We start from the raw sequence: 25,293 nt of genomic DNA on the forward strand, positions 1-25,293 counted from the left end.
AGATGGATTAGCCCTGGCACGTGTGTGGGGTTACGGGGATAGGATGGGGTAAGATACTCCATCCAAGAGAGTCGGTGCAGACTCGATGGGCCGAATGGCCACCACCTGCTCTGTAGGGAACCTGATTGTAATGAAATGCAAAAGAAAGAGACGAACAAACACCACTTGGCCCCGCTGAGTTCAGCAGCAGGATGAAGTTCCACTGTTTCTCCTTGAGGAATGTTGCAACTGCTCATGAATTTTCAAATTGTGTTCTAATCAGTTGCCCTTAAACCTGCGTTGTTGAGCTGCGGCCTGCCATCCCACTGGAGCTAGATTTAGATTGTCCAAATTAACTTGGTGCCGGGGTTAGAACAGTGGTGCCCAGGATTTATTATCTTGCTTCTCTTTCACATCAAATACTCTCGACAGTCACTCCCCCAACCAACAGCGCTGAAGCATTGTCTCATTTATTTCTTAGCGTCTTATTGGAGCTTGCTGCATACAAATTGGCCTCCACTGCATTTTACAACATCGGAACAGTGAGTGCTCTTTGTGACTGCCCCATTGGCTGTGAAACACTCAGGATGTCTTGAGGGCAAGAACAGCACTCTGTCAGTGCTTCCCCCCCCTTGTTCTCTTGGCCTTGCCTTCTTCCCGCTGTAAATGGCCTTATGGAGTGACACTTTCCAAATAATAGATTGTGAGCAATGTTATTGTAATAGGTCCACGGAGGCGAAAGTCCCGTCATCAAAGGTTCCTTTATTTACAAGATCTCACCATACAGAGTGCTCACAGTGTGCTATCTGCATCAGGAGTGCAAAGAGGCTGACACTCCTGCTTAAATATGGGCCATGGGGCTCCCTGATTGGGCCATCTATTAGAAGGTTCGTACTCAAGCAGGCCAATCTCAATTGCCTGATTGAAGTCATCACAGTTATCAAAAGGAGAAACGTGACATGACATGGCAAATGCAATGTTAGCATTCACGTCGAGAGGGCTAGAATACAGGAGCAGGGATGTACTTCTGAGGCTGTATAAGGCTCTGGTCAGACCCCATTTGGAGTATTGTGAGCAGCCTTGGGGCCCCATATGAGTCTGCTCCGCCATTCAATCATGGCCGATATTTTTCTCATCCCCATTCTCCTGCCTTTTCCCCATAACCCTTGATCCCCTTATTAATCAAGAACCTATCTATCTCTGTCTTAAAGACACGCAATGACCTGGCCTCCACAGCCTTCTGCGGCAAAGAGTTCCACAGATTCACCACTCTCTGGCTGAAGAAATTCCTCCTCATCTTTGTTTTAAAGGATCGTCCCTTTAGCCTGAGGTTGTGCCCTCTGGTTCTAGTTTTTCCTACTAGTGGAAGCACCCTCTCCACGTCCACTCTATCCAGGCCTTGCAGTATCCTGTAAGTTTCAATAAGATCCCCCCCTCATCCTTCTAAACTCCAACGAGTACAGACCTAGAGTCCTCAACCGTTCCTCATACGACAAGCTTTTCATTCCAGGGATCATTCTTGTGAACCTCCTCTGGACCCTTTCCAAGGCCAGCACATCCTTCCTTAGATACAGGGCCCAAAACTGCTCACAATACTCCAAATGGGGTCTGACCAGAGCATGGTTTCCAATGTCGCCCAAGAAGAAATGGTGGAGCTGGAAGTGCCCTCAGGAAGAGCTACTGTTAGGCAGACAGAACGTTGATTTTTGATCTTTCATATCTGAAATTTCTGAGACAGAAACAGGACACTGAGTTTAATTGATCTCCGGTGGTGTACATGTTTAAGTGAGCCTCCTCCCACATCCCTTCATCTTTTCTCTTCCTTTCTCCTCATGTACTCGGTCTCTCTGCCTTAACCTTTGGTTTCCAAAGATGCCCGCGATCCTTTGAAGGTGTTTTCTGATTCCCATTCCAACCAACACAGATTAATTTCTCTCTGTTGACTATTCAGGAACCTTAAATGTAGTTATTATTCAAATCCATTCCCTGTAGAGTGCAGATTCACAGCACCAAACACCAGATTATTGCGAATGAGTTGGTTTTTACACTATATTGGCGTTGGGGTTATTTAATATTTCAAGACAACTCTTGGAGAGATTAAAATTACCTGATCAAATATTAATGCACGCTACAGCTGCTATTGTTTTCCGAATTTCTTTTCTGTTTTTTTTTGGTCTCTCACTCCCTCTCCCACACTCAGTGCTCTCGCACACGCACCTCCACTTCCAGCCCAACTTCTGTCTATCTGTCTGCCTCCCCATCTCACCCCACTCTCCTAATCTCCCTTTAAAGAATTCACCTCCCTTGAAGACTGTACCATTCCCCTGCTGAGCTGACTCTTCTGCATTTTAAGTCGCCTTCCAGTCCAAATGGTAATGTTGGCAAGAATCTCATTTAGTCTGTCATGATTATTTAATGCCTCCTTATCTTTCCCAAGGGAGAGAAGATTCCAGGCTCGCTACGATCCACTTAGTTCAGAGTAATATTCATTCAGATGCATGAATATTTTCCAGCCTCATTCCATTAATGATGTGACTGTTTATCATTGACAAAGTGGGAGTACCCAGGGGTGGCACAGTGGTTAGCCCTGCTGCCTCACAGCACCAGAGACCCAGGTTCGATTCCCGGCTTGGGTCACTGTCTGTACGGAGTTTACACATTCTCCCCGTGTCTGCTTGGGTTTCCTCCGGGTTCTCCGGATTCCTCCCACACTCCAAAGATGTGCGGGTTAGGTGGATCGGCTGTGCTAAATTGCCCTTTAATGTCCAAAGAAGTCTAAGTATTAGCCATGGTACATGTACTGTGGCACAGTGGTTAGCACTGCTGCCTCACAGCATCAGAGACCCAAGTTCAATTCCCGGCTTGGGTCACTCTCTGTGTGGAGTCTGCACATTCTCCCCGCGTCTGCGTGAGCTTCCTCCAGGTGTTCTGGTTTCCTCCCACAGTCCGAAAAACGTGCTGGTTAGGTGCATTGGCCGTGTTAAATTCTCCCTCAGTGTACCCGAACAGGCGCCGGAGTGTGGCGACTGGGAGATTTTCACAGTAACTTCATTGCAGTGTTAATGTAAGCCTACTTGTGACTGATAAATAAACTTTATGTCACTTTTTACTTTACAGACAGGGTTAGGGCCTGCGTCGGAGAGTCGGTGCAGACTCGATGGGCCAAAATGGCCTGCTTCTGCACCGAAGGGATTCTATGAATGGGGTGGGGAACACGGTGAGGCAACCCAGAGCTACTGCTGCAGCCAGTAAAACTGGACTTGCATCCACCAGATACGGGGGAAGGCCATTTGGCCCGCATGGGCTGTTCCACCCTCACTGTCTACTGTGTCTCCCTCCCAGAGCAGCACAGCTGTTCCTTAAATAAGTCCAGGTTTTAACCACCTGTGTCGCAGGAAGCAATTCCCATCTGTCTGGACATTCCGGATTTCAACAGCAGAAAGCCTGCGGTCTCTCGACCTCCTGTCACAGTTGATTTTGAAGTAATTTTCTAAGCACATGCTTCGCTCCTGCCTTTTATATTCTAATCATTCCGCGCATATGTCAGCAACCGTACAAAATCCAACACACCGTGCAGCTGCTGGAAGTGTAGAAATGAACACACAACTCTGGCAGTGTCTTTGGAGAGAGAAGCAGAGTTGACATTTCAGGTCAGCGGTTTTCCATCAGCACCCCAAATATCTGAGCAAACAATCATTGCAGAGCTGCGATGCGTGGGCACCACCTGACGGAAGGTGATGGGTGGGTTGGTTAAAGGAGACCTGCTGAAGTAGGTGTAAGAAGGACCTTTGCGATCGGGACACTGCTGTGAGCGGAGTGAATTGTGGTGGACCTGGCTACTGGTGACCTCTTGCTGCCCATTGGCCCCCATGAGACTGGAAGAACTAAGTTGAAGCAAGATGTGTGAGATGTACACAAGCCTTGGGTTTAGAGTTTATGATCATTATTATACTGTGTTTTTTTTCTAGTGGGTCTGCTAGCCACATGGAGACTTGTGTTTGATGCTAAATGTTATGGAGACCACTTGTTTAATGACCAAGTTTGAGGTTATTCCTCCAAGAGTCTGGCACTTCCTCAGCACTGCCCCTCCGATGGCGTGACACTCCCTCAGTACTGCTTCTCCAACAGTGTGGCACTCCCTCAGCGCTGCCCTTCCAACGCAGTGTTCCCTCAGCACTACCGCTCTGACATGGCATTTCCTCAGCCTTGCCCTTCCAACAGGCAGCAGCCCCTCTGCGCTGCCCCCCCCCTCCCTCGGCAATGCCTCTCCAATGGGGTGGCCCTCCCTCGACGCTGCCTCCTCCCCCCTTGATGCTGCCCACCCTCAGCAATGCCCCTCTGATGGGGCAGCACCCCCTCAGCAATGCCCCTCTGACTGGGTGGCACTCCCTCAGCGATGCCCCTCCAACGGGGCAATGCACCCTCAGCAACGCCCCTCTGACAGGATGATGCCCCCTCAGCGATGCCCCTCTGACAGAGTGGCACCCCCTCAGCAATGCCCCTCCAACGGGGCAATGCACCCTCAGCAACGCCCCTCTGACAGGATGATGCCCCCTCAGCGATGCCCCTCTGACAGAGTGGCACCCCCTCAGCAATGCCTCTCCAACGGGGAAATGCACCCTCAGCAACGCCCCTCTGACGGGACGACGCCCCCTCAGTAAATGTCCCTCTGGGGCGGCGCCCCCTCAGCTGCCCGGCTATTCTGTGTTTAACTGTCTGGAGTGGGTTGGGACCTGCAGCCTTGGACTCTGGCAATGGGGCAAAGCTTGGAGCTGAGCTGTTTGTTGTGTCACCCTGTAGCAGGCACTCAGGGCTCCGATGACTCTCACGCTAATACCGGGTTGGTCGTTTGACCACAATGATTTTTCATTCTCATATGTTTGACTTCGATAAGGTGCGATTGCAGCCATTGGCTGAGCACCGTGCTGCACATTCTCTTCAGAGCTCATTAACCCCACACTCTGCCTCAGCCTCTGATTTGCTGCGTTCCGTTGCTAATCGATGTGCACGATCAGCGCTATTCACAGCAGCTTAATGATGTTTGAAGGAATAATGACCGAGGAAGACTCGAGCTCCACAGATGTTGAGCTCACTCCCCACTCAAGCTGCAAGAGCTTTAATCATCCAGAATCCTCCACCGGGTCCAAAACCATTGCTGCATAATTTAAATTTAAAAAATCTCTGCTTCCTCCTCCGTAACCCCCTCCCCCTTCCTTGTTATCTTATTGAAACATCTCCGATTCTGTGGTGGGGTGGGAGGGGTGCGACTTGACAGGGTAGATGCTGAGAGGATGTTCCTCAAGTTGATTTGATTTATTATTGTCAGATGTATTGGGCGGCACGGTGGCACAGTGGGTTAGCACTGCTGCCTCACGATGCCAGGGACCCGGGTTCGATTCCCGGCTTGGGTCACTGCCTGTGCGGAGTCTGCACATTCTCCCCGTGTCTGCGTGGGTTTCCTCCGGGTGCTCCGGTTTCCTCCCACAGTCCAAAGATGTGCGGGTTAGGTTGATTGGCCATGCTAAATTGACCCTTAGTGTTGTGGTATTAGCTAGGGTAAATGCATGGGGTTATGGGGATAGGGCTTGGGTGGGACTGTGGTCGGTGCAGGCTTAATGGGCCGAATGGCCTCCTTCCCCACTGTCGGGATTCTATTGGGATACAGTGAAAAGTATTGTTTCTTGCGCGCTACACAGACAACGCGTACCCTTCATAGAGTACATAGGGGAGAAAGAAAGGAGAAGGTGCAGAATATAGTGTTACAGTTACAGGTAGGGTGAAGAGAAATATCAGCTTAATGCATGCTAGGTCCATTCAAAAGCTGTTCTTGAGTCAGTTGTTACGCAATTTCAGACCTTTTGTATCTTTTTCCTGATGGAAAAAGGTGGGAGAGAGTATCTTCGGGGTGCATCATGATTATGCTGGCTGCTTTTCCCAGGCAGCGAGATGTGTAGACAGAGTCTAGGAGGCTGGTTTGCGTGATGGACTGGGCTACGTTCACAAATCTTTGTAGTTTCTTGCGGTCTTGGACAGAGCAGGAGCCATACCAAGCTGTGATACACCCAGAAAGAATATTTTCTGTGGTGCATCTGTAAAGGTTGGTGAGAGTCGTAGCGGACATGCCGAATTTCCTTAGTCTTCTGAGAAAGTAGAGGCGTTGGTGGGCTTTCTTAACTATAAGTCTCGCCGTGGAGGGGCCAGGACATGTTGATGATCTGGACACCAAGAAACTTGAAGCCTCTTGGACTAGGTACAGGTCTAGAATCAAACATGGGGTGTCCCGTTTAAGCCAGAGATGTTGAGCGGTTTTGTCTCTCCGAGGGTCATTGGTCTTTGGAATTCTCTTAGCCCAGGGAAGGCTGGGTCATTGAATCGATTCAAGACTTGAGTTAAATAGATTTTCACATAATACTGCGGATGCTGGAATCTGAAACAAAAACAGAAAATGCTGGAAAATCTCAGCAGGGCTGACAGCATCTGTGGAGAGAGAATAGAGCCAACATTTCGAGTCTGGATAACCCTTCATCAGACCTCTGACAAAGGGTCATCCAGACTCGAAACGTTGGCTCTATTCTCTCTCCACAGACGCTGTCAGACCCGCTGAGATTTTCCAGCATTTTCCGTTTTTGTGTTCAATAGATTTTTCGATTGACTTGAGGGAGTCTGGGGTTATGAGGGAGGGATAGGCAGGACTTAAGACCGCAATTGGATAAGGTGAGAGCAGGCTTGATGGGCTGAATGGCCTACTCTCATTTCTTGTGTTTTTGTATTCCCTGGAAACAATCAGCAGCGTGGGTTTAGGTTTCCGACATTTTCCGACATCGCACTCTGAAACGAGACCAAGTCCTGGGGAGCTGGCAGCCCTACTCTACGTGTTGGTAGCGACATTGCTCAGAGCGTGATCTGGGATTCTCTTGCACTTTGCCGGGGGGGCCTGTTGCATGGGGCCGGGGGAGTTTGAAAGTGGCATGAATCCATTGTTCATTCACTCAGCGGGTTCTTGGGGCTAGCTGTGATGAGGATGGTGGGGTAAGTTCAGTGCATCATGTATAATGCCACTCGCACTAAAACCTCCTTTCTTTGCTTGACAGGTTTGCCAGAGATTTCCAGTATGGCACAGTCAGCGAGTGTTGTACTGCTCCAGCAGCTTAGTGAGCTCTAACGGTGAGTAATGCAAAAACCCTCGTGTGGTCCTGGCCTCTAAGCTTGTTCCTCACAGAGCCTCAATCGATTGTTTTGTGTGATTCAGAGACATGCTCAACCGAGTGAAGCCACCTAATGCTTCAGCTGCTGGGGCACCAACAGAAAGAATGATTCACGTTTGTACAGCAAAGTTCACAGACTTCGGATACCTCGAAGCACTTTACAGCGAATGTAGTCCAGGAACACACTACACAAGAGCAGGAGTACATCATTAGGAGCAGCACAGTGGTTAGCGCTGCTGCCTCACAGCGCCAGGGATCCAGGTTCATTCCAGCCTCAGATCACTGTCTATGCAGAGTCTGCACCCTCCCTCCCGTGTCGGAAGGGTAGGGGGTTTTAGTTCCGTCGGGCAGCATGGTCGGTGCAGGCTTGGAGGGCCGAAGGGCCTGTTCCTGTGCTGTAATTTTCTTTGTTCTTTGTAATTAGATCATGGTTGATCTTAAGCTTCAACTCCACTTTCCCGCCCATTTCCCCGAGAATCTGTCTATCCCAGCTTGGAATATATTGGACGATGGAGCATCCATCGCCCTCTGGGGAAGAGAATTCCAAAGATTCATGACTCTTTGAGTGGAATAACCTCTCCTCTTCCCAGTCCAAAATGATTTGCTCCCTTATCCTGATACTGTGCATCTTTGCCGTGTTTTAGATTCCCCTCCCAGCGGGAACAATCCCTCAGCCTCACCCTTAAACCCCCTTCAGAATCTGCCCTGTTTCGATTATAATAAAGATACAATACCGCGGATGCTGGAATCCGAAACAAAAACAGAAAATGCAGGAAAATCTCAGCGGGTCTGACAGCATCTGTGGAGAGAGAATAGAGCCAACATTTCGAGTCTGGATGACCCTTCGTCTGCTCTGACGAAGGGTCATCTAAACTCAACGTTCTCTTCCCACAGATGCTGTCAGACCCGCTGAGATTTTCCAGCATTTTCTGTTTTTGTTTCCATTCTTGCTTTTTCCGTGAAGCCAGAAATATGGCAGTTAATTTGTTCTTTTGAAGTTTATTATTAGTCACAAGTAAGGCTTACATTAACACTGCAATGAAGTTACTGTGAAAATCCCCTAGTCGCCACACTCCGGCACCTGTTCGGGTAACACTGAGGGAGAATTTAGCACGGCCAATACACCTAACCAGCGTCTTTCAGACTGTGGGAGGAAACCGGAGCACCCGGAGGAAACCCACGCGGACATGGGGAGAACGTGCAAACTCTGCACAGACAGTGACCCGAGCCGGGAATTGAGCCCAGGTCCCTGGCACTGTGAGGCAGCAGTGCTAACCACTGTGCTACTGTGCCATCCACAGCTTGTGCACAGCAAGTTCCCGGATGCGACAATGTGATAGTGACCTGGTCAATCATCTCTTTCTCTGACATTGGTTTGGGTGATCAACGTTGGCCAGATCACCAGGGAAAGATCACCCGGCTTTTCTGGGATCCTTTACGTCCACCCGAGAGGTAGATGGAGCTGTGGTTTAACATCTGAAAGACAGAACCTTTGACTGTGCAGGGCTCCTTCAGAAACGCCTTGCGTTTTGCCCTCAGGTCCTGATGGGGGAATTGAACCTGGAACCTTGTGGCTCCGAGGCAAGGGCTGTACCCACTGAGCCACAGCCTCACAGTTTACCAAGTGACAGTGACGACTTGCATTCATATCATCATCATCTTCAGTTCTCTGCCCAGAGGCCGGTCTGACCCATGGCGCTGTGACCTCGGCCACAGATAGGGCAGGGAAGCAGATCCTGAATTTGCCCTATCTGGAGCGGGAATCACCTGTCCATGTTGCTATTGGAACATCCATGTTGTATTCCGGAGCTATGGACGGTGATGGTGGAGGCCCCAGTGTTCCTTCCATCACCTGGCTGACCAGGAATCTCTCCCGCTCTTACTGCCAGCCAGTGTTTGGAAGGATTTTGCAGGTTGACACTCGAGCCTGTTTGGCCGCGTTGCGAACACACCTTTCTTGTCCATCAAGTCCTGGGGTGGGACTGGAACCCTGGCTCAGAGACGAGGAACACTACCCACTGAACCACAAGATGTGGCATTAATACATCAGGCGAAGACCAATGTCTCGAGGGAGGGAAGAGAAGCAGAAAGATTTGGAACTGAAATCCAGATCCTGGAACCGAGATAGGGAAAGGCACAGCCGTCAGCGCTGAATCAAAGGAATATGGATGTAAAAGCAGAGTTGAGGGTTGTGGGGCTGGGGAAAGTTAGAGAGATAGGGAGAGCTGAGTGAGCCCGTGGAGTGATCTGAATGCCATCCCTGTTGTGTTGAGTTGATCCATGCTGGACTCCTCCTTCCCCGTCACTTGACCCCGTACCCAATAAACTGTTTCCATTGCGTCCATACTTGAGAGGATGCTGTCTTGGTTGTGTTCACGGGACAAAGGCTGTCAGCTCTTCTAGCCTGCTCCACCATTTATGGGCTGATCTGGACCTTTACTCTATCCTTGGACTCCTTCCCCAAATCATAGAGTCATAGAGGTTTACAGCATGGAAACAGACCCTTCGGCCCAACTTGTCCATGCCGCCCTTTTGTTAAAACCCCGAAGCTAGTTCCAATTGCCCACGTTTGGCCCATATCCCTCTATACCCAACTTACTCATGTCTAAATGCTTTTTAAAAGACAAAATTATACCCACCTCTACTACTACCTCTGGCAGCTTGTTCCAGACACTCATCACTCTCTGTGTGAAAAAATTGCCCCTCTGGACCCTTTTGTATCTCTCCCCTCTCACCTTAAACCTATGCCCTCTAGTTTTAGACACCCCTACCTTTGGGAAAAGATATTGACTATCGAGCTGATCTATGCCCCTCATTATTTTATAGACCTCCATAAGATCACCCCTCAGCCTTCTACGCTCCAGAGAAAAAAGTCCCAGTCTATCCAGCCTCTCCTCATAACTCAAACCATCAAGTCCCAGTAGCATCCTAGTAAATCTTTTCTGCACTCTTTCTAGTTTGATAATATCCTTTCTATAATAGGGTGACCAGAACTGTACACAGTATTCCAAGTGTGGCCTTTCCAATGTCTTGAGCAACTTCAACAAGACGTCCCAACTCCTGTATTCAATGTATTCGATAGAATCCCAACAGTACAGAAGGAGCCCATTCAGCCCATCGAGCCTGCACCGACAACAATCCCACTCAGGCCCTATCTCTGTAACCCCACATATTTACCCCACTAATCCCTCTAACCGACGCATCCTGGGACACTAAGAGGCAATTTAGCATGGCCAATGCAAGTAACTCACACATCTTCATTTGATTTGATTTATTATTGCCACATGTATTAGTACACAGTGAAAAGTATTGTTTCTTGCGCGCTATACAGACAAAGCATACCGTTCATAGAGAAGGAAATGAGAGAGTGCAGAATGTAGTATTACAGTCATAGCTAGGGTGTAGAGAAAGATCAACTTAGTGCGAGGTAGGTCCATTCAGATGTCTGATGGCAGCAGGGAAGAAGCTGTTCTTGAGTCGGTTGGAACGTGACCTCAGACTTTTGTATCTTTTTCCCGGTGGAAGAGAGAATGTCCGGTGTGCGTGGGGTCCTTGATGATGCTGGCTGCTTTGCCGAGGCAGCAGGAAGTGTAGACAGAGTCAATGGATGGGAGGCTGGTTTGTGTGATGGAGCGCCCGGAGAAAACCCACGCAGCTCAACACGGTCGAAAATACGGCTCTGTAATCGGAGTCTCCCTTTCGGATCATCCCCCATCCATCCACAGCGATGCGAGATGCCTGAGCTTCTCCGATATTTCACCCACTGCTGTCGGTAAACTGTCTGAACTGAGAAGTCAGCCAGGAAGATGGATTAACCTCTGCTCCGGTTGTCATGGCGCCTCTGATTTGTGTGTGTGTTCAGAGAGGCAGGCAATTGATTTTTGCCTTTAATTATTATAGACTGCCTGAAGTATTCACCTCACCTCCTCACCTTACAACAACCAGCACTCTGAATACTCTCAACTGGAGAACAGCAGGACCATCCCTTCTACTTTATAATGTAAAATAATTTGACATATTCAGCCCAGAATGCAGTTACTCTGTGCTGACCCGGAAGGTTCTGGATTCAAGAGTCTTAAGGGCAGAATCCAGGCTGACCACACAGTACTTTGAAGGAGTGCTGCACTGTCAGTGGTGCCACCTTTTAGGATGATGTGTTAAAATGATCCTAGGCTGCCTCCCCTCCATAAATGGACCTAAAGGATCTCATCTCACCATTTTCCAGGAAGCGCAAGGGAGTTCTTCCCTGGTGTCCAGGCCAATGTTTATCCATCGACCAACTTGACTGGAGTTACAGACCGGTTAGCCTAACATCAGGAGCAGGGAAAATGCTAGCGTCTGTTATAAAGGATGTGCACAGTAAGAAGTCTCACAACTCCAGGTTAAAGTCCAACAGCTTTATTTGGTAGCACGAGCTTTCGGAGCGCTGCCCCTTCGTCGCTCACCTGATGAAGGAGCAGCGCTCTGAAAGCTCGTGCTATCAAATAAACCTGTTGGACTTTAGCCTGGCGTTGTGAGACTACTTACTGTGCCCCACCCCAGTCCAACGCCGGCATCTCCACATCATAAAGGATGTGGTAACAGGACACTTAGAAAGTATCAACAGGATTAGATAAAGTCAACATGGATTTATGAAAGCGAAATCAAGTTTGACAAACCTACTGCAGTCATTTGGAGACGTAACCAGTACAATAGATAAGGGTGAACCAGTGGTTGTGGTGTATTTGGATTTTCAGAATAAAGTCCCATGTAAGAGGTAGGTGTGCAGAATTAAAGTGCATGGGATTAGGGATAATATATTGGCATGGATTGAAAACCGGTTAGCAGACAGAAAGCAGAGAGTGGGAATTAATGGACCTTTTGCAAAGTGGCAGGCAGCGAGCGGTGAAGTACCGTAGGGATCAGTACTTGGGGCCCCAGTTATTCACAATACACATCAATGATTTGAATGAAGGAACCAAATATATTTCCAAGTTTGCTGACGACGTGAAAATTGGTGGGAATGTGAGTGGTGAGGAAGATGTTGAGAGGCTTCAAGGTGATTTAGACGGTGAATGAGTGTGGCATCAAGGAGCCCTAGCAAAACTGGAGTCAATGGGAATCGGGGGGAAAACACTCCACTGGTCAGAGTGATACCTGGCACAAAGGAGGATGATTATGGTAGTTGGAGGTGAGTCATCTCAGTCCCAGGACATCACTGCAGGTGTTCCTCAGGGTAGTGTCCTAGGCCCAATCATCTTTCAACTACTTCATCAATGACCTTCCTTCCATCATAAGGTCATAAGTGAGGATGTTCGTTGATGATGTTCAGTATCATTCGCGACTCCTCAGATACTGAAGCAGTCCCTGTTCAAATGCAGCAAGACCTGGACAATATCCAGGCTTGGGTTAACAAGTGGCAAGTAACATTCGTGCCACATAAGTGCCAAGCAATGACCATCTCCAACAAAGAAGGATCTAACCATCGCCCCTTGACATTCAATGACATTATTGTTTAATCCCCCATTGCCAACATCCTTGGGGTTACCATTGATCAGAAACTGGAGTTGGCTAGCCATGAAAATACTGTGGCTACCAGAGCAGCTCAAAAGCTAGGAATCCGGCAGCGAGTAACTTACCTCCTGACTCCCCAAAGCCTATCCACACAAGTCAGGAGTGTGATGGAACATTCCCCCCTGCCTGGATGGGTGCAGCTCCAACAACACTCAAGAAGCTCGACACCATCCAGAACAAAGCAGCCCCGCTTGATTGGCACCACATCCACAAACATTCAATCCCTCCACCACTAACAAACAGTGGCAGTTGTGTGTATTCATTGAAGCGTACAGTGGCTGCACAGTGAAAGATTTATATTAATGCAGGATGTTAGGAGTTCCTTGTCAGCCTGACTGAGCCCAAGCTCTGGCTGGGTCAATTCACTGCTGCAATTTTCTCTCTGAAATCTGGCTGTTCATCTCGCAGTCTGTCAAAAACCTTGCAGTTCAGCATCTCTTGGACTTGTGCTTGAGGATTCTGACCTGCGTTGCGTCTCACAAGGATACATGCAGTCCTGTCTGCTGGACAAGAGCGCAGCAGCTTCTCAAGCAGCACTACAAGATGCACTGCAGCAACTCACCAAGGTTCCTTAGGCAGGAAACCCACAACAGCGGCACGGTAGCACAGTGGTTAGCACTGCTGCTTCACAGCTCCAGGGACCTGGGTTCGATTCCCGGCTTGGGTCACTGTCTGCGTGGAGTTTGCACATTCTCCTCGCGTCTGCGTGGGTTTCCTCCGGGTGCTCCGGTTTCCTCCCACAGTCCAAAAGATGTGCGGGTTAGGTTGATTGGCCATGCTAAAATTGCCCCTTAGTGTCCTGAGATGTGTAGGTTAGAGGGATTAGCGGGTGAATATGGGGGTCGGGCCTGGGTGGGATTGTGGTCGGTGCAGACTCGATGGGCCGAGTGGCCTCTTTCTGCACTGTAGGGTTTCTATGATTCTATGAACACTACTATCTAGAAGGACAAGAGCAGCAGATACCTGGGAATAGCACCACCTGGAGGTACCCCTCCAAGCTACTCACTATCCTGACTTGGGAATATATCACCGTACCTTCACTGTCGCTGGGTAGAAATCCTGGAATACCATCCCTAACAGCACTGTGGGTACTACACCTCAGGAACCGCAGCAGTTCAAGAAGGCAGCTCACCATCACCTTCCCGAGGGCAACTAGGGGTGGGCAATAAATGTTGGCCCAGCTAGCGATACCCGCATCCTGTAAAAATGAATTTAAAGAAAAGTTGAGTGAGTGGCAGATGCAGAATAACATGGATAATTGCGAAGTTATCCACTTCAGGTAAAACCGAATGGCAGTGTATTATTTAAATGGTGATAGATTGGGAAATTTTAACATACAATGGGACCTGGGTGTCCTAGTACACCAGTCACTGAAAATAAACATGCAGGTACAGCAAGCAGTTAGGAAGTGTTATGGTTCTGATCAGAAATTCTCCAATGTTTTATGGAGTCCACTTGGATCATAAGTTTTGCCTCCTGAATTTGGCTAGGATAAGCATGATGTGTTTCACCTCGGGTCTGATTCAAGTGACCCACTAGGGAGCTTTACTCAAACAAAGTTTATTTAAGAATATAGTTAACATGTATGGAAAGAAAATTAGCCATAACTTTTATCAGTTACAAACAAAAACCAAACAATCACGGTAATGTATCACGCTTAATATATCTAAGATGTTCCAATCAAACCAAAACTTCCTTTGGACAAAACCCTTTCCACAGGTTTAACACAGCAAAGACTAATGCTCACGTGATGCTGGAACTGAGTCCTTTAGTTGAATGCTGCAGTTTTCTTGAAATGCTCACAACAGTTTGAACTCAGAACAGCTTCCCAAAACACCAGGGAGAGACTCTCTGGTCAAGCCACCCAACAACAGATTTTCTACTTCAGGAAGGCTTTCAGCTAACCAGCAGAATTTCCCAAAACCAGGGGGAGAGAGAGAGAGAGACGTTGCTTTCAGTCTGATGTCCACTCCCTTCTAAACTAAAAACCTGCAGCTCAGAACTGAAAATGGAAGAGTTCTTGTCACCTGACCTGTAAGCATTCTTCCTCCTCACAATGCAGGCTCATAAAACTAATTCCCAAATAACCCCAATTTAAACAGCTGAAGGAGCAATGAAAGAAATCATCGTAGACAACTCAGCTGATCAACCAAATAAGGCTGTGAGCATGATTTTTAAAAAAGCATCTCTTAAATGTGCCCAACGTCACAGAAGGTGAATGGTACGTTGGCCTTCATTGCAAGAGGACTTGAGTACAGGAGCAAGGATGTCTTACTGCAGCTGTACAGGGCCTTGGTGAGGCTATTCCTGGAGTATTATGTGCAGTTTTGTTCTCCTTACCTAAGAAAGGATATACTCACCATGGAGGGAGGGCAGCGAAGGTTCACCAGACTGATTCCTGGGATGGCAGGATTGTCGTATGATTTGATTTATTATTGTCACATGTATTAGTATACAGTGAAAAGTATTGTTTCTTGCACGCTATACAGACAAAGCATACCGTTCATAGAGAAAGGAATGAGAGAGTGCAGATTGTTACAGTCATAGCTAGGGTGTAGCGAAAGATCAACTTAGTGTGAGGAGGAGAGATTGGGTCAACTGGGCCTGTATTCACTGGCGTTTTGAAGAACGAGAGGGGATCTCATTGAAATGTATGAAATTCTGATGAATCTGGACGGACTGGATGCAGAGCTAGTGCTTCCTCTGGTTGGAGGGTCTGAAACAAAGAGTCACAGTCTCAGGGTACGGGGTGGGCCATTTAGGACTGAGATGAGGAGAAACCTCTTCACTTCGAGACTATAAGATGTAGGAGCAGAATTAGGCCATTCGGCCCATTGAGTCTGCTCTGCCATTCAATCATGGCTGATATGATTCTCATCCCCATTTTGCTGCCTTCTCCCCGTAACCCTTGATCCCCTTATTGATCAAGAACCTATCTATCTCTGCCTTAAAGACACTCAATGACCCGGCCTCCACAGCCTTCTGTGGCAAAGAGTTCCACAGATTCACCACCCTCTGGCTGAGGTTGTGCCCTCGGGTTCTCGTCTCTCCCACTAGTGGAAACATCCTCTCCACGTCCACTCTATCTAGGCCTCTCCGTATTCTGTAAGTTTCAATTAGATCCCCCCTCATCCTTCTAAACTCCATCGAGTACAAACCAAGTATATGCAGTGGGTGGTGAACCGGTGGAATTCTCTACCACAGAAGGCTGTGGAGGTCAAGTCACTGAACATATTTAAGAAGAAAATAGATTTCTAGACTCTGAAGGCATCAAGGGGTGTGGGGAGAGCATGGGAATATAGCATTGAGGCAGAGGATCATATTGAGGAGCAGAAGTTAGTCAGTTTTTTTTAAGTTCAAAAATATACTTTATTCATAAATACTCTGAAATAAACCATTGCAGAAATGGCATTTCCAATAATTACGAACAGTGCAAAAAAGAGTCATATTTACAATACTTTACGATGCTCAGTTCCAAGACATTACATTCATTACAGTTCAGTTCTTCAACAAACTATATACATTTGTCACATTTCACTGTGTGCTGTTGTTTTTACGGAGTTGCACACAGTTAGGCAGTCCGAGGGTTTTTTACAGTTACTGGCCCCTCAGTCTGTCTTGGTTGAAAGGCTTTAAACGGTGGCCTTTCCCCATTGTGCCTTTGCAGCGGCTGCCCCAAGCTTGAGAGCGTCCCTCAGCACGTAGTCCTGGACCTTGGAATGTGCCAGTCTGCAACATTCAGTCGAGGACAAATCTTTGCACTGGAAGATCAGCAGGTTTTGGGCGGACCAAAGTGCGTCCTTCACCGAGTTGATGACCCTCCAGCAGCAGTTGATATTTGTCTCGGTGTGTGTCCCTGGAAACAGCCCGTAGAGCACAGAGTCCCGCGTCCCTGGGAACAGCCCATAGAGCACAGAGTCCCGCGTCCCTGGGAACAGCCTGTAGAGCACAGAGTCCTGCGTCACGGAGCTGCTTGGGATGAACCTCGACAAGTAACACTGCATCTCACTCCAGACCTCCTTTGCAAAGGCACATTCCACAAGGAGGTGTGCGACCGCCTCATCGACCCCGCAGCCACTTCGAGGGCAGCGTGCGGTGGTGCTGAGACCTCAGGCATACATGACGGGAAGTGCCCTTCACACCACCAGCCAAGCCAGGTCCTTATGCTTGTTTGTAAGTTCTGGTGATGAAGCATTCTACCAGATGACTGCCAGCCTGCTGAGGGAACCATCTGACAGGATCCACCATCTGCTTTTCCCTCGGGGCCTCTCACTGCATCAGTTGGTGAGATTCATTGCCAAGTTCAGAGATTGAGAAATATTTCCTTCCAGCCTTCCTAAACACTTGGAAGTGCTCCTCAAAGCGATGTTTACGCAGACGCTGGGGCCTGTTCATTTCTCAAGTTTATTTGGTCACAATATCTGGCATTTATTGCGAATGTTGCTGACATATTTACGTTGAGGCTTAGCTGGTTTCTGTCATCTTTCAGCCAACAATTTCTCCCAGGGCCGGAGCTGGAAACCGCGGAGGCCAAAAACGCTCGCGAGTTGCTTTTTAAATTTCTTTCACAGGATGCCAGGCGTCGCTGGCTAGGCCCAGCATTTATTGCCCATCCCTAATTGCCCTTGAGAAGGTGGTGGTGAGCTGCCTTCTTGAATCCACTGCAGTCCATGTGGTGTAGGTACACCCACAGTGCTGTTGGGGAGGGAGCTCCAGGATTTTGATCCAGGGACAGTGAAGGAACAGCTGATATATTTCCAAGTCAGGATGCGGCGTGACTTGGAGGGGAGTTTGTAGCTGGTGGTGTTCCCATGTATCTGCTGCCCTTGTCCTTCTTGCTGGTGGAAGTCACGGGTTTGAAAGGTGTTGTAGAAAGAGTCTTGGCGAGTTGCTGCAGTGCGTCTTGTAGATGGCACACACGGCTGCCGGTGTGATGGCAATGGAGGGAGCGAATGTTTGATATGGCGGATGGGGTGCCAATCAAGTGGGCTGCTTTGCCCTGGATGGTGCCAAGTGTTGTTGGAGCTGCACTCTTCCAGGTAAGTGGAGAGTGTTCCATCGCACTCCTGACTTGCGCCTTGTGGATGGTGAGTTGCTCGTCACAGAATTCCCAGTCTGTGACCTGCTCTTCCAGCCGTGTACATTGTTAATATGTCAGACTGCTCCAGAAAATTATCAAATAGATTAATGGAGGACTAGAATGCATGGGATTAGAAACCATGCTTCAACTACACAAAGCCCAGGTTAGACTGCACTTGGAGTACTGTTCAGTACTGGACGTTTCAAACATAGAAGAATCATAGAAACCCTACAGTGCAGAATGAGGCCATTCGGCCCATCGAGTCTGCACCGACCACAATCCCACCCAGGCCCTACCCCCACACATTTTACCCGCTAATCCCTCTAACCTACGAATCCCAGGACTCTAAGGGACAATTTTTAACCTGGCCAATCAACCTAACCCGCACATCTTTGGACTGTGGGAGGAAACCGGAGCACCCGGAGGAAACCCACGCAGACACGAGGAGAATGTGCAAACTCCACACAGACAGTGACCCGAGCCGGGAATCGAACCCGGGACCCTGGAGCTGTGAAGCAGCAGTGCTAACCACTGTGCTACCGTGCCGCCCTGAACAAAATTATCCTGTTTCACCTTGCAATGGACAAATTGGTCTCAGAAATATAGAAACTAGAAGCAGGGATAGGCTATTTGGCCTTTTGAGCCTGCTCTGCCATTCATTTTCATAGAATCAAAGAATCTACAGTGCAGAAGAAGGCCATTCGGCCCATTGAGTCTGCACCGACCATCATCACACCCAGGCCCTATTCCCATAACCCCATGCATTTACCCTACTAATCCCCTGACAGTAGGGTCAATTTAGCATGGGCAATCCATCTAACACGCACATCTTTTGATCATGGCTGATCATCAAATTCAATATCCTGATCCCCTCCCCTTCCTCCCATATCCCTTGATCCCTTTAGCCCCAGGAGCTATATCTAATTCCTTCTGGAAATCAGACAAAGTTTTGGCCTCAACTACTTTCTGTGTTAGTGAATCCCACGCATTCACCACCCACTGGGTGAAGAAATTTCTCCTCACCTCAGTTCTAAAAGGTTTACCCCCTTATCCTCAAACTATGAACCCCGAGTTCTGGACGTCCCCCCACCATCGGGAACATTCTTTCTGAATCTACCCTGTCTTGGAGGAAGTGCAACTGGATTTACCAGAGTGGTATCTGAACTCCAGTGGGGTAAATTGTAGAAGTGATCATACAAACTCAGGTTATATTTGTGGAATTTACAAGTTTTAAAGGGTATGGGGAACTGATGGGTGAGTTGGGGAGCAGCTATTTGCGTCGTTTGGGGAGCCTTGGACAACAAGGCACGATCTTAAAAACCAGAGGCAAACTTTTCGAGGGTTAAGTTCAGAAACACTGAGACGTACAAAGGGTGGTGGAAGTTTAGAATTCTTTCCCACAACTGACAGTTGACATTAGATCCATTATTAATTAAACATGTGCTTTGGATTGACTTTTCTTGATCACAGTTATTCAGAGGTTTGGGGCAAAGAAAGGCGAATAGATCACAGCTCAGCCGTAACTCCATTGGATCGCATGGAATAGGTTCGAGGGGTCGAATAGCCGCCTCCGGTTTCTATGCAGTGGAGGTCAAAGTAGCAGCAAATGCAGAAATGGGGGAGGGGGGGGGGGAGGGGGAGGGGGGGCGGGGAATTTCTGTTTCGCCCTCTCACCAGACGCTTGATTATCTGGCAGAATGTTTTGCCACCAAGCGAAACAATCTTCACAGTCTCCAATGTTGTTGTGGTCAGGATGGAACCCCCCAACCCACACACCCCCCCCCCCCCCCCCTAATCACGCAAACCATCCTTCCATCCATTGACTCTGTCTACCCTCCCCGTTGCCTCGGCAAAGCAGCCAGCATAATCAAGGACCCCACGCACCCCGGACATTCTCTCTTCCACCTTCTTCCATCAGGAAAAAGATACAAAAGTCTGAGGTCACGCACCAACCGACTCAAGAACAGCTTCTTCCCTGCTGCTGTCAGACTTTTGAATGGGCCTACCTCGCATTAAGTTGATCTTTCTCTACACCCTAGCTATGACTGTAACACTGCATTCTGCACTCTCTCCTTTCCTCCTCTATGAACGGTTTGCTTTGTCTGTTTAGCGCGCAAGAAACAATACTTAAATCAAATCAAAAAACTAAACTTAAAAAGAAAACCTTCCTCCCTTAAAAGAGGAGGAGGCCATTGGCATGGTAACCGTGGGTTTTGCCAAGTGGCTGAGGTGGGCTCCGGCTTGTGGGTTCCCCCGAGTCACGGTTACACCCCGTGAGTGAAGCAGCTGGGCAGGGTTTTGGCCTCACTCTGACACTGGGCGAGGAAGATGGCCTTGACCATAACTGGCGCCCCCCCGAGCAGCCAGATGGAATTGTGGGAAGTGCGGCTTTGCTCCAATGTCTGGCAGCAGCTCTCCCGCTGCAACCCACTGGGGAGTCAGGCCAACCCCAGAGTTCACACAATGTCGTTGACTTTTCAATCTGAGATCTGCACAGCTGAGGGGGGCACAGTTACTTCAGTGACAGTGAGGAGGCGATGGCCTAGTGGTATTATCGCTAGACTATCAATCCAGAAACTCACCTAATGTTCCGGGGACCTGGGTTCGAATCCCGCCACGGCAGCTGGTGGAATTTGAATTCAATTTAAAAAAAATCTGGAATTAAGAATCTACTGATAACCTGAAACCATTGCCGATTGTCGGAAAAACCCATCTGGGTCACTAATGTCCTTTAGGGAAGGAAATCTGCCGTCCTTATCTGGTCTGGCCTACATGTGACTCCAGATCCACAGAGTGACTGAGGTCACGTACCAACCGACTCAAGAACAGCTTCTTCCCTGCTGCCATCAGACTTTTGAATGGACTTACCTTGCATTAAGTTGATCTTTGTCTACACTCTAGCTATGACTGTAACACTACATTCTGCACTCTCTCCTTTCCTTCTCTGTGAACGGTATGCTTTGTCCGCATAGCGTGCAAGAAACAATACTTTTCACTGTGTACCAATACATGTGACAATAAATCAAATCAAAGACACTCAACTGCCCTTGGGCAACTAGGAATGGGCAATAAATGCTGTGATGTGGAGATGCCGGCGTTGGACTGGGGTGGGCACAGTAAGTAGTCTCACAACGCCAGGCTAAAGTCCAACAGGTTTATTTGGTAGCACGAGCTTTTGGAGCGCTGCTCCTTCATCAGGTGAGTGAGGAGTTGTGTTCACAAACAGGGCATATATAGACGCAAACTCAATTTACAAGATAATGGTTGGAATGCGAGTCTTTACAGGTAATCAAGTCTTAAAGGTACAGACAATGTGAGTGGAAAGAGGGCCAAGCACGTGTTAAAGAGATGTGTATTGTCTCCAGACAGGACAGTTCGTGAGATTTTGTAAGCCCAGGCAAGTCGTGGAAGGCAAGACCTCTTTAACCTGTGCTTGGCCCTCTCTCCACTCACATTGTCTGTACCTGTAAAGACTTGATTACCTGTAAAGACTCGCATTCTTTATTGTCTGGAGACAATACACATCTCTTTAACCTGTCTTGATGCTCTCTCCACTCACATTGTTTGTATCTTAAAGACTTGATTAGCTGTAAGTATTCGCATTCCAACCATTATTCATGTAAATTGAGTTTGTGTCTTTATATACCCTGTTTGTGAACAGAATTCCCACTCACCTGAAGAAGTGGGGCTCCGAAAGCTTGTGTGGCTTTTGCTACCAAATAAACCTGTTGGACTTTAACCTGGTGTTGTTAAACTTCTTACTGTGTTTACCCCTGTCCAACGCCGGCATCTCCACATCATGACTCTAACCTGGCCAGCCAGTGACGCCCACGAATGAATTTTTTTTAAAAATTGTCCCACAGTTTATTTGCATCAAAAAGACAACAGGCCGTGATAGGTGTGAGTGGTGGTTCTGTGGCATGTTTGTGAACAGAATTCCCACTCACCTGAAGAAGGGGCTTAGAGCTCCGAAAGCTTGTGTGGCTTTTGCTACCAAATAAACCTGTTGGACTTTAACCTGGTGTTGTTAAACTTCTTACTGTGTTTATCCCAGTCCAACGCCGGCATCTCCACATCATGAATGGGGAGGGCATCTGTTTAGCTTTCACTCTCGTGACCACCTTTGCCCCCCCCACGTGGTTTTGATCTCTCCACTCTGTTCAGTAACATCACCAGCTGGAAGCGGGGACTGGCCTTTACACTGCTGCCTCCGGTGGGGGAAAGGCGTGTTACACGTAGTTAAATGATGTAAAAATTCATCAGATGCTGTCAGTTTCTTCCCGTGCCCTGCACTTGGAATGAGGCACGGTGTAGAGAAATGTTAAGTGGCTGTCAGAAGGGACGAGGCTTCGCTAAGGGCCTGTGACAGGGAGACTGTCAAAGCTGCAACTGCATATTCATACTGGAGTGTGGGCCTCAGCTGGGGGGGGGGGGGGGGGGGGCCTGTCCTCGGGAGGTGGCTTGGAACAGGTTGGGCTTTTTTTTTTAATGTGCCTGATTGGCTTGGGCTGGTGAGCTGCCACCTGTGCAAAGCGCAAACCTCCAGGGTTCGACACTCCAGGCTGCCTGCAGTAATTTTTATTTATCGTTTAAATTGTGGGAAGTGTGCGTCGCTGGTTAGGCCGGCACTTGTTGAGGGGCAATTAGGGATGGGCAATAAACACTGGCCCAGCCAGCGACGCCCCCATACCCTGAATCAATCAATATTTAACAAAAACACTTGTGCCCATCTCTAGAAGGTGGTGGTGAGCTGCTGCCTTCTTGACGTACTGCAGTGGGTGCATCTAATGTGGGCACACCCACAGCGCCAGCAGTTTGAGACCAGAGGAAATGGGGACAGGAGTAGGCCATTCGGCCCCTCGAGCCTGCTCCACCATTCAACAGGATCGTTGCTGATCCGACATTCCACACTTTCCTGCCCTTTCCCCGTAACCCTCGATTTCCTTACTGATCAAAAATCCGTCTCCGCCTCAAGTATACACAAGGGCCCCTCAGTTCCCTGTGGCAAGGAGTTCCAAAGACACTCAACCCTCTGAGAGAAGAAATTCTTCCTCATCTCGATCTTCAATTGGTGCCCCTTTCTGCTGAGACCATGGCCGGAATTCTGCTACCTCATCCGCGACGGAATCGGAGCGAGCGAGCGAGGGTCCGACAGCGGAAATCTCTGTTGACCCCGGGCGGGAATTATGTCCTCTGGTCCGAGACTCACCCATGAGGGAAAGATCCTTCACCTGTCAAACCCCTTAAGAATCCTTTATGTTCATTTCAGAGGGCAGTTGAGAGTCAACCACATTTCTGCGTCTCTGGAGTCACATGTAGGCCAGACTGGGCGAGGATGGCAGATTTCCTTCCTTAAAGGGCATTCGTGAACCAGATGGGTTTTTCCAACAATCGATGATGGTTTCATGGTCACCATTACAAGCTTAATTATTCCAGATATTATTAATTGGCTGAGGGAAAACTCAAGGACACCAGACAACCTGCAGTCCAAAGATGTGCGGGTTAAGTAACAGTTGTTGACAGCTCAAAGGAACACAGGAGACAGAAACAAGAAGGGGAGGCGATGGTCCAGTGGTATTATCGCTAGACTAATAACCCGGAAACTCCGCCAATGTTCTGGGGACCGGGTTCGAATCCCACCACGGCAGATGGTGGAATTTGAATTCAATAAAAAAAAAATCTGAATTAAAAATCTACTGATGACCATGAAACCATTGTCGATTGTCGGAAAAACCCATCTGGTTCACTAATGTCCTTTAGGGAAGGAAATCTGCCGTCCTTACCCGGTCTGGTCTACATGTGACTCCAGAGCCACAGCAATGTGGTTGACTCTCAGCTGCCCTCTGAAATGGCCTAGCAAGCCACTCAGTTGTATCAACCCCACCTTTTCAGGGGCAACCAGAGATGGGCAATAAATGCTGGCCAGCCAGCGACGCCCAAGTCCCACGAATGAATTAAAAGAAACTTGCATTTATGTAGCGGTTTTAACATAATAAAAAGGCTCTTTGCGAGCGTTATTGGGGCAGGTCGGTTTGTCCGGGGAGGGAGGTTTTTAACCTCATTTTAAAAGTGGAGATAAGGAGAGGCAGAAACGGGAATTGCAGAGCTTAGGATGTGTCGTTCTCCAGTGGTGACGCGATTAAAATTGGGATGTGCAAGAATCCAGAATTGGGGAGATAAAGGCAAAAGGTTTTGGGAGAACTGGAGCAGATGAGAGAGACGGGAAAGGGGGTGTGAGAAGATGGAGGTTCAGTTGAATTGGTGTCTTTGAGAGAAGATGACCTTCAGTACAGTACAACCGTGCTCGGACTGAATCAATCCTCACTCGGTGTTCATTCTCTCTCCCTAGGTGTAACTGTCGCTTATCAGAACGGATTACCGGTGCTTTCCCTGAACCTACCGTCACGGCGCGAACGTTGCCAGTTCACCCTCCGGCCGATCTCCGACTCTGTAGGTGTCTTCCTGAAGCAGCTACAGGCGGAGGATAAGGGCATCGATAGAGTCGCCATCTACACCCCAGGTACTGCCCGCGGACTGGGGGGGGGGCCCAGCCCTGCCCGCGGACTGGGGGGGGGGGCCCAGCCCTGCCCGCGGACTGGGGGGGGGGGCCCAGCCCTGCCCGCGGACTGGGGGGGGGCCCAGCCCTGCCCGCGGACCCAGCCCTGCCCGCGGACTGGGGGGGGGGGGCCCAGCCCGACACCGATTCAACATGGGGACAAAAATAGTCATGGGTGGCGTGTGACACGGCTGCCTCACAGCGCCAGGGTCCCGGGTTCAATTCCCAGCTTGGGTCACTGTGTGGAGTTTGCATGTTCCCCCCATGTCTGCGTGGGTTTCCTCCGGGTGCTGCGGTTTCCATCCACAATCCCACAGGGGATTTTCACAGTAACTTCACTGCAATATTAATGTCAGCCTACTTGTGACACTAATAAATAAATGTTAAAACAGTCCGAAAAATGTGCTGTTTAGGTGCATTGGCCGTGCTACATTCTCCCTCAGTGTTACCCGAACAGGCGCCGGAGTGTGGCGACTAGGGGATTTTCACAGTAACTTCACTGCAGTGTTAATGTAAGCCAACTTGTGACACTAATAAATAAACTTAAACATGTTGTTGGATCTTTGTTAAAACTCAAGTTAGAACTGAAAAAGCTTCATAGAAACACAGACATTCACAGACACTGCAGGGAAAATCTAACCCAAGGTGGAAGCTAAATTTCACGATTAAGTATTAGAGTCAGGTTTCAAATGCAAAGTAGCAGGTTTGCGATTGCAACACCTGGCCAGTAATTAGCAATTTAATGGAGGGAGAGTTGGGAATTAAAACCGACAACGCACACAGCTTTTCAGTTCCCATCATTCATTATTTTGCGGCATTTCTTGTGGGCTGTGAGTGATGTGGATGGTGAAACGGAGCTGTGTATTTTCTGAAAAGATTCCTGAGCACGTGGAACAAATTACAGAGACAGAGGAAAACTG

The 25,293-nt window shown here is 48.7% G+C and overlaps 1 protein-coding gene across 1 annotated transcript in view; it reads left to right on the top strand.

Moving 5' to 3' along the window:
* Window positions 1–25,293, top strand: part of mcu (mitochondrial calcium uniporter) — a 174,778-nt gene that overhangs the window by 133,520 nt on the left and 15,965 nt on the right. The window contains exons 2-3 of the mRNA XM_078199494.1: window positions 7,071–7,143; window positions 24,167–24,337. Coding sequence (XP_078055620.1) covers window positions 7,071–7,143; window positions 24,167–24,337 — 244 coding nt within the window. The remainder of the gene's footprint in view (window positions 1–7,070; window positions 7,144–24,166; window positions 24,338–25,293) is intronic.

The sequence above is a fragment of the Mustelus asterias genome, chromosome 28, assembly GCF_964213995.1.
Source record: "Mustelus asterias chromosome 28, sMusAst1.hap1.1, whole genome shotgun sequence".
NCBI classification, from domain to species: domain Eukaryota; kingdom Metazoa; phylum Chordata; class Chondrichthyes; order Carcharhiniformes; family Triakidae; genus Mustelus; species Mustelus asterias.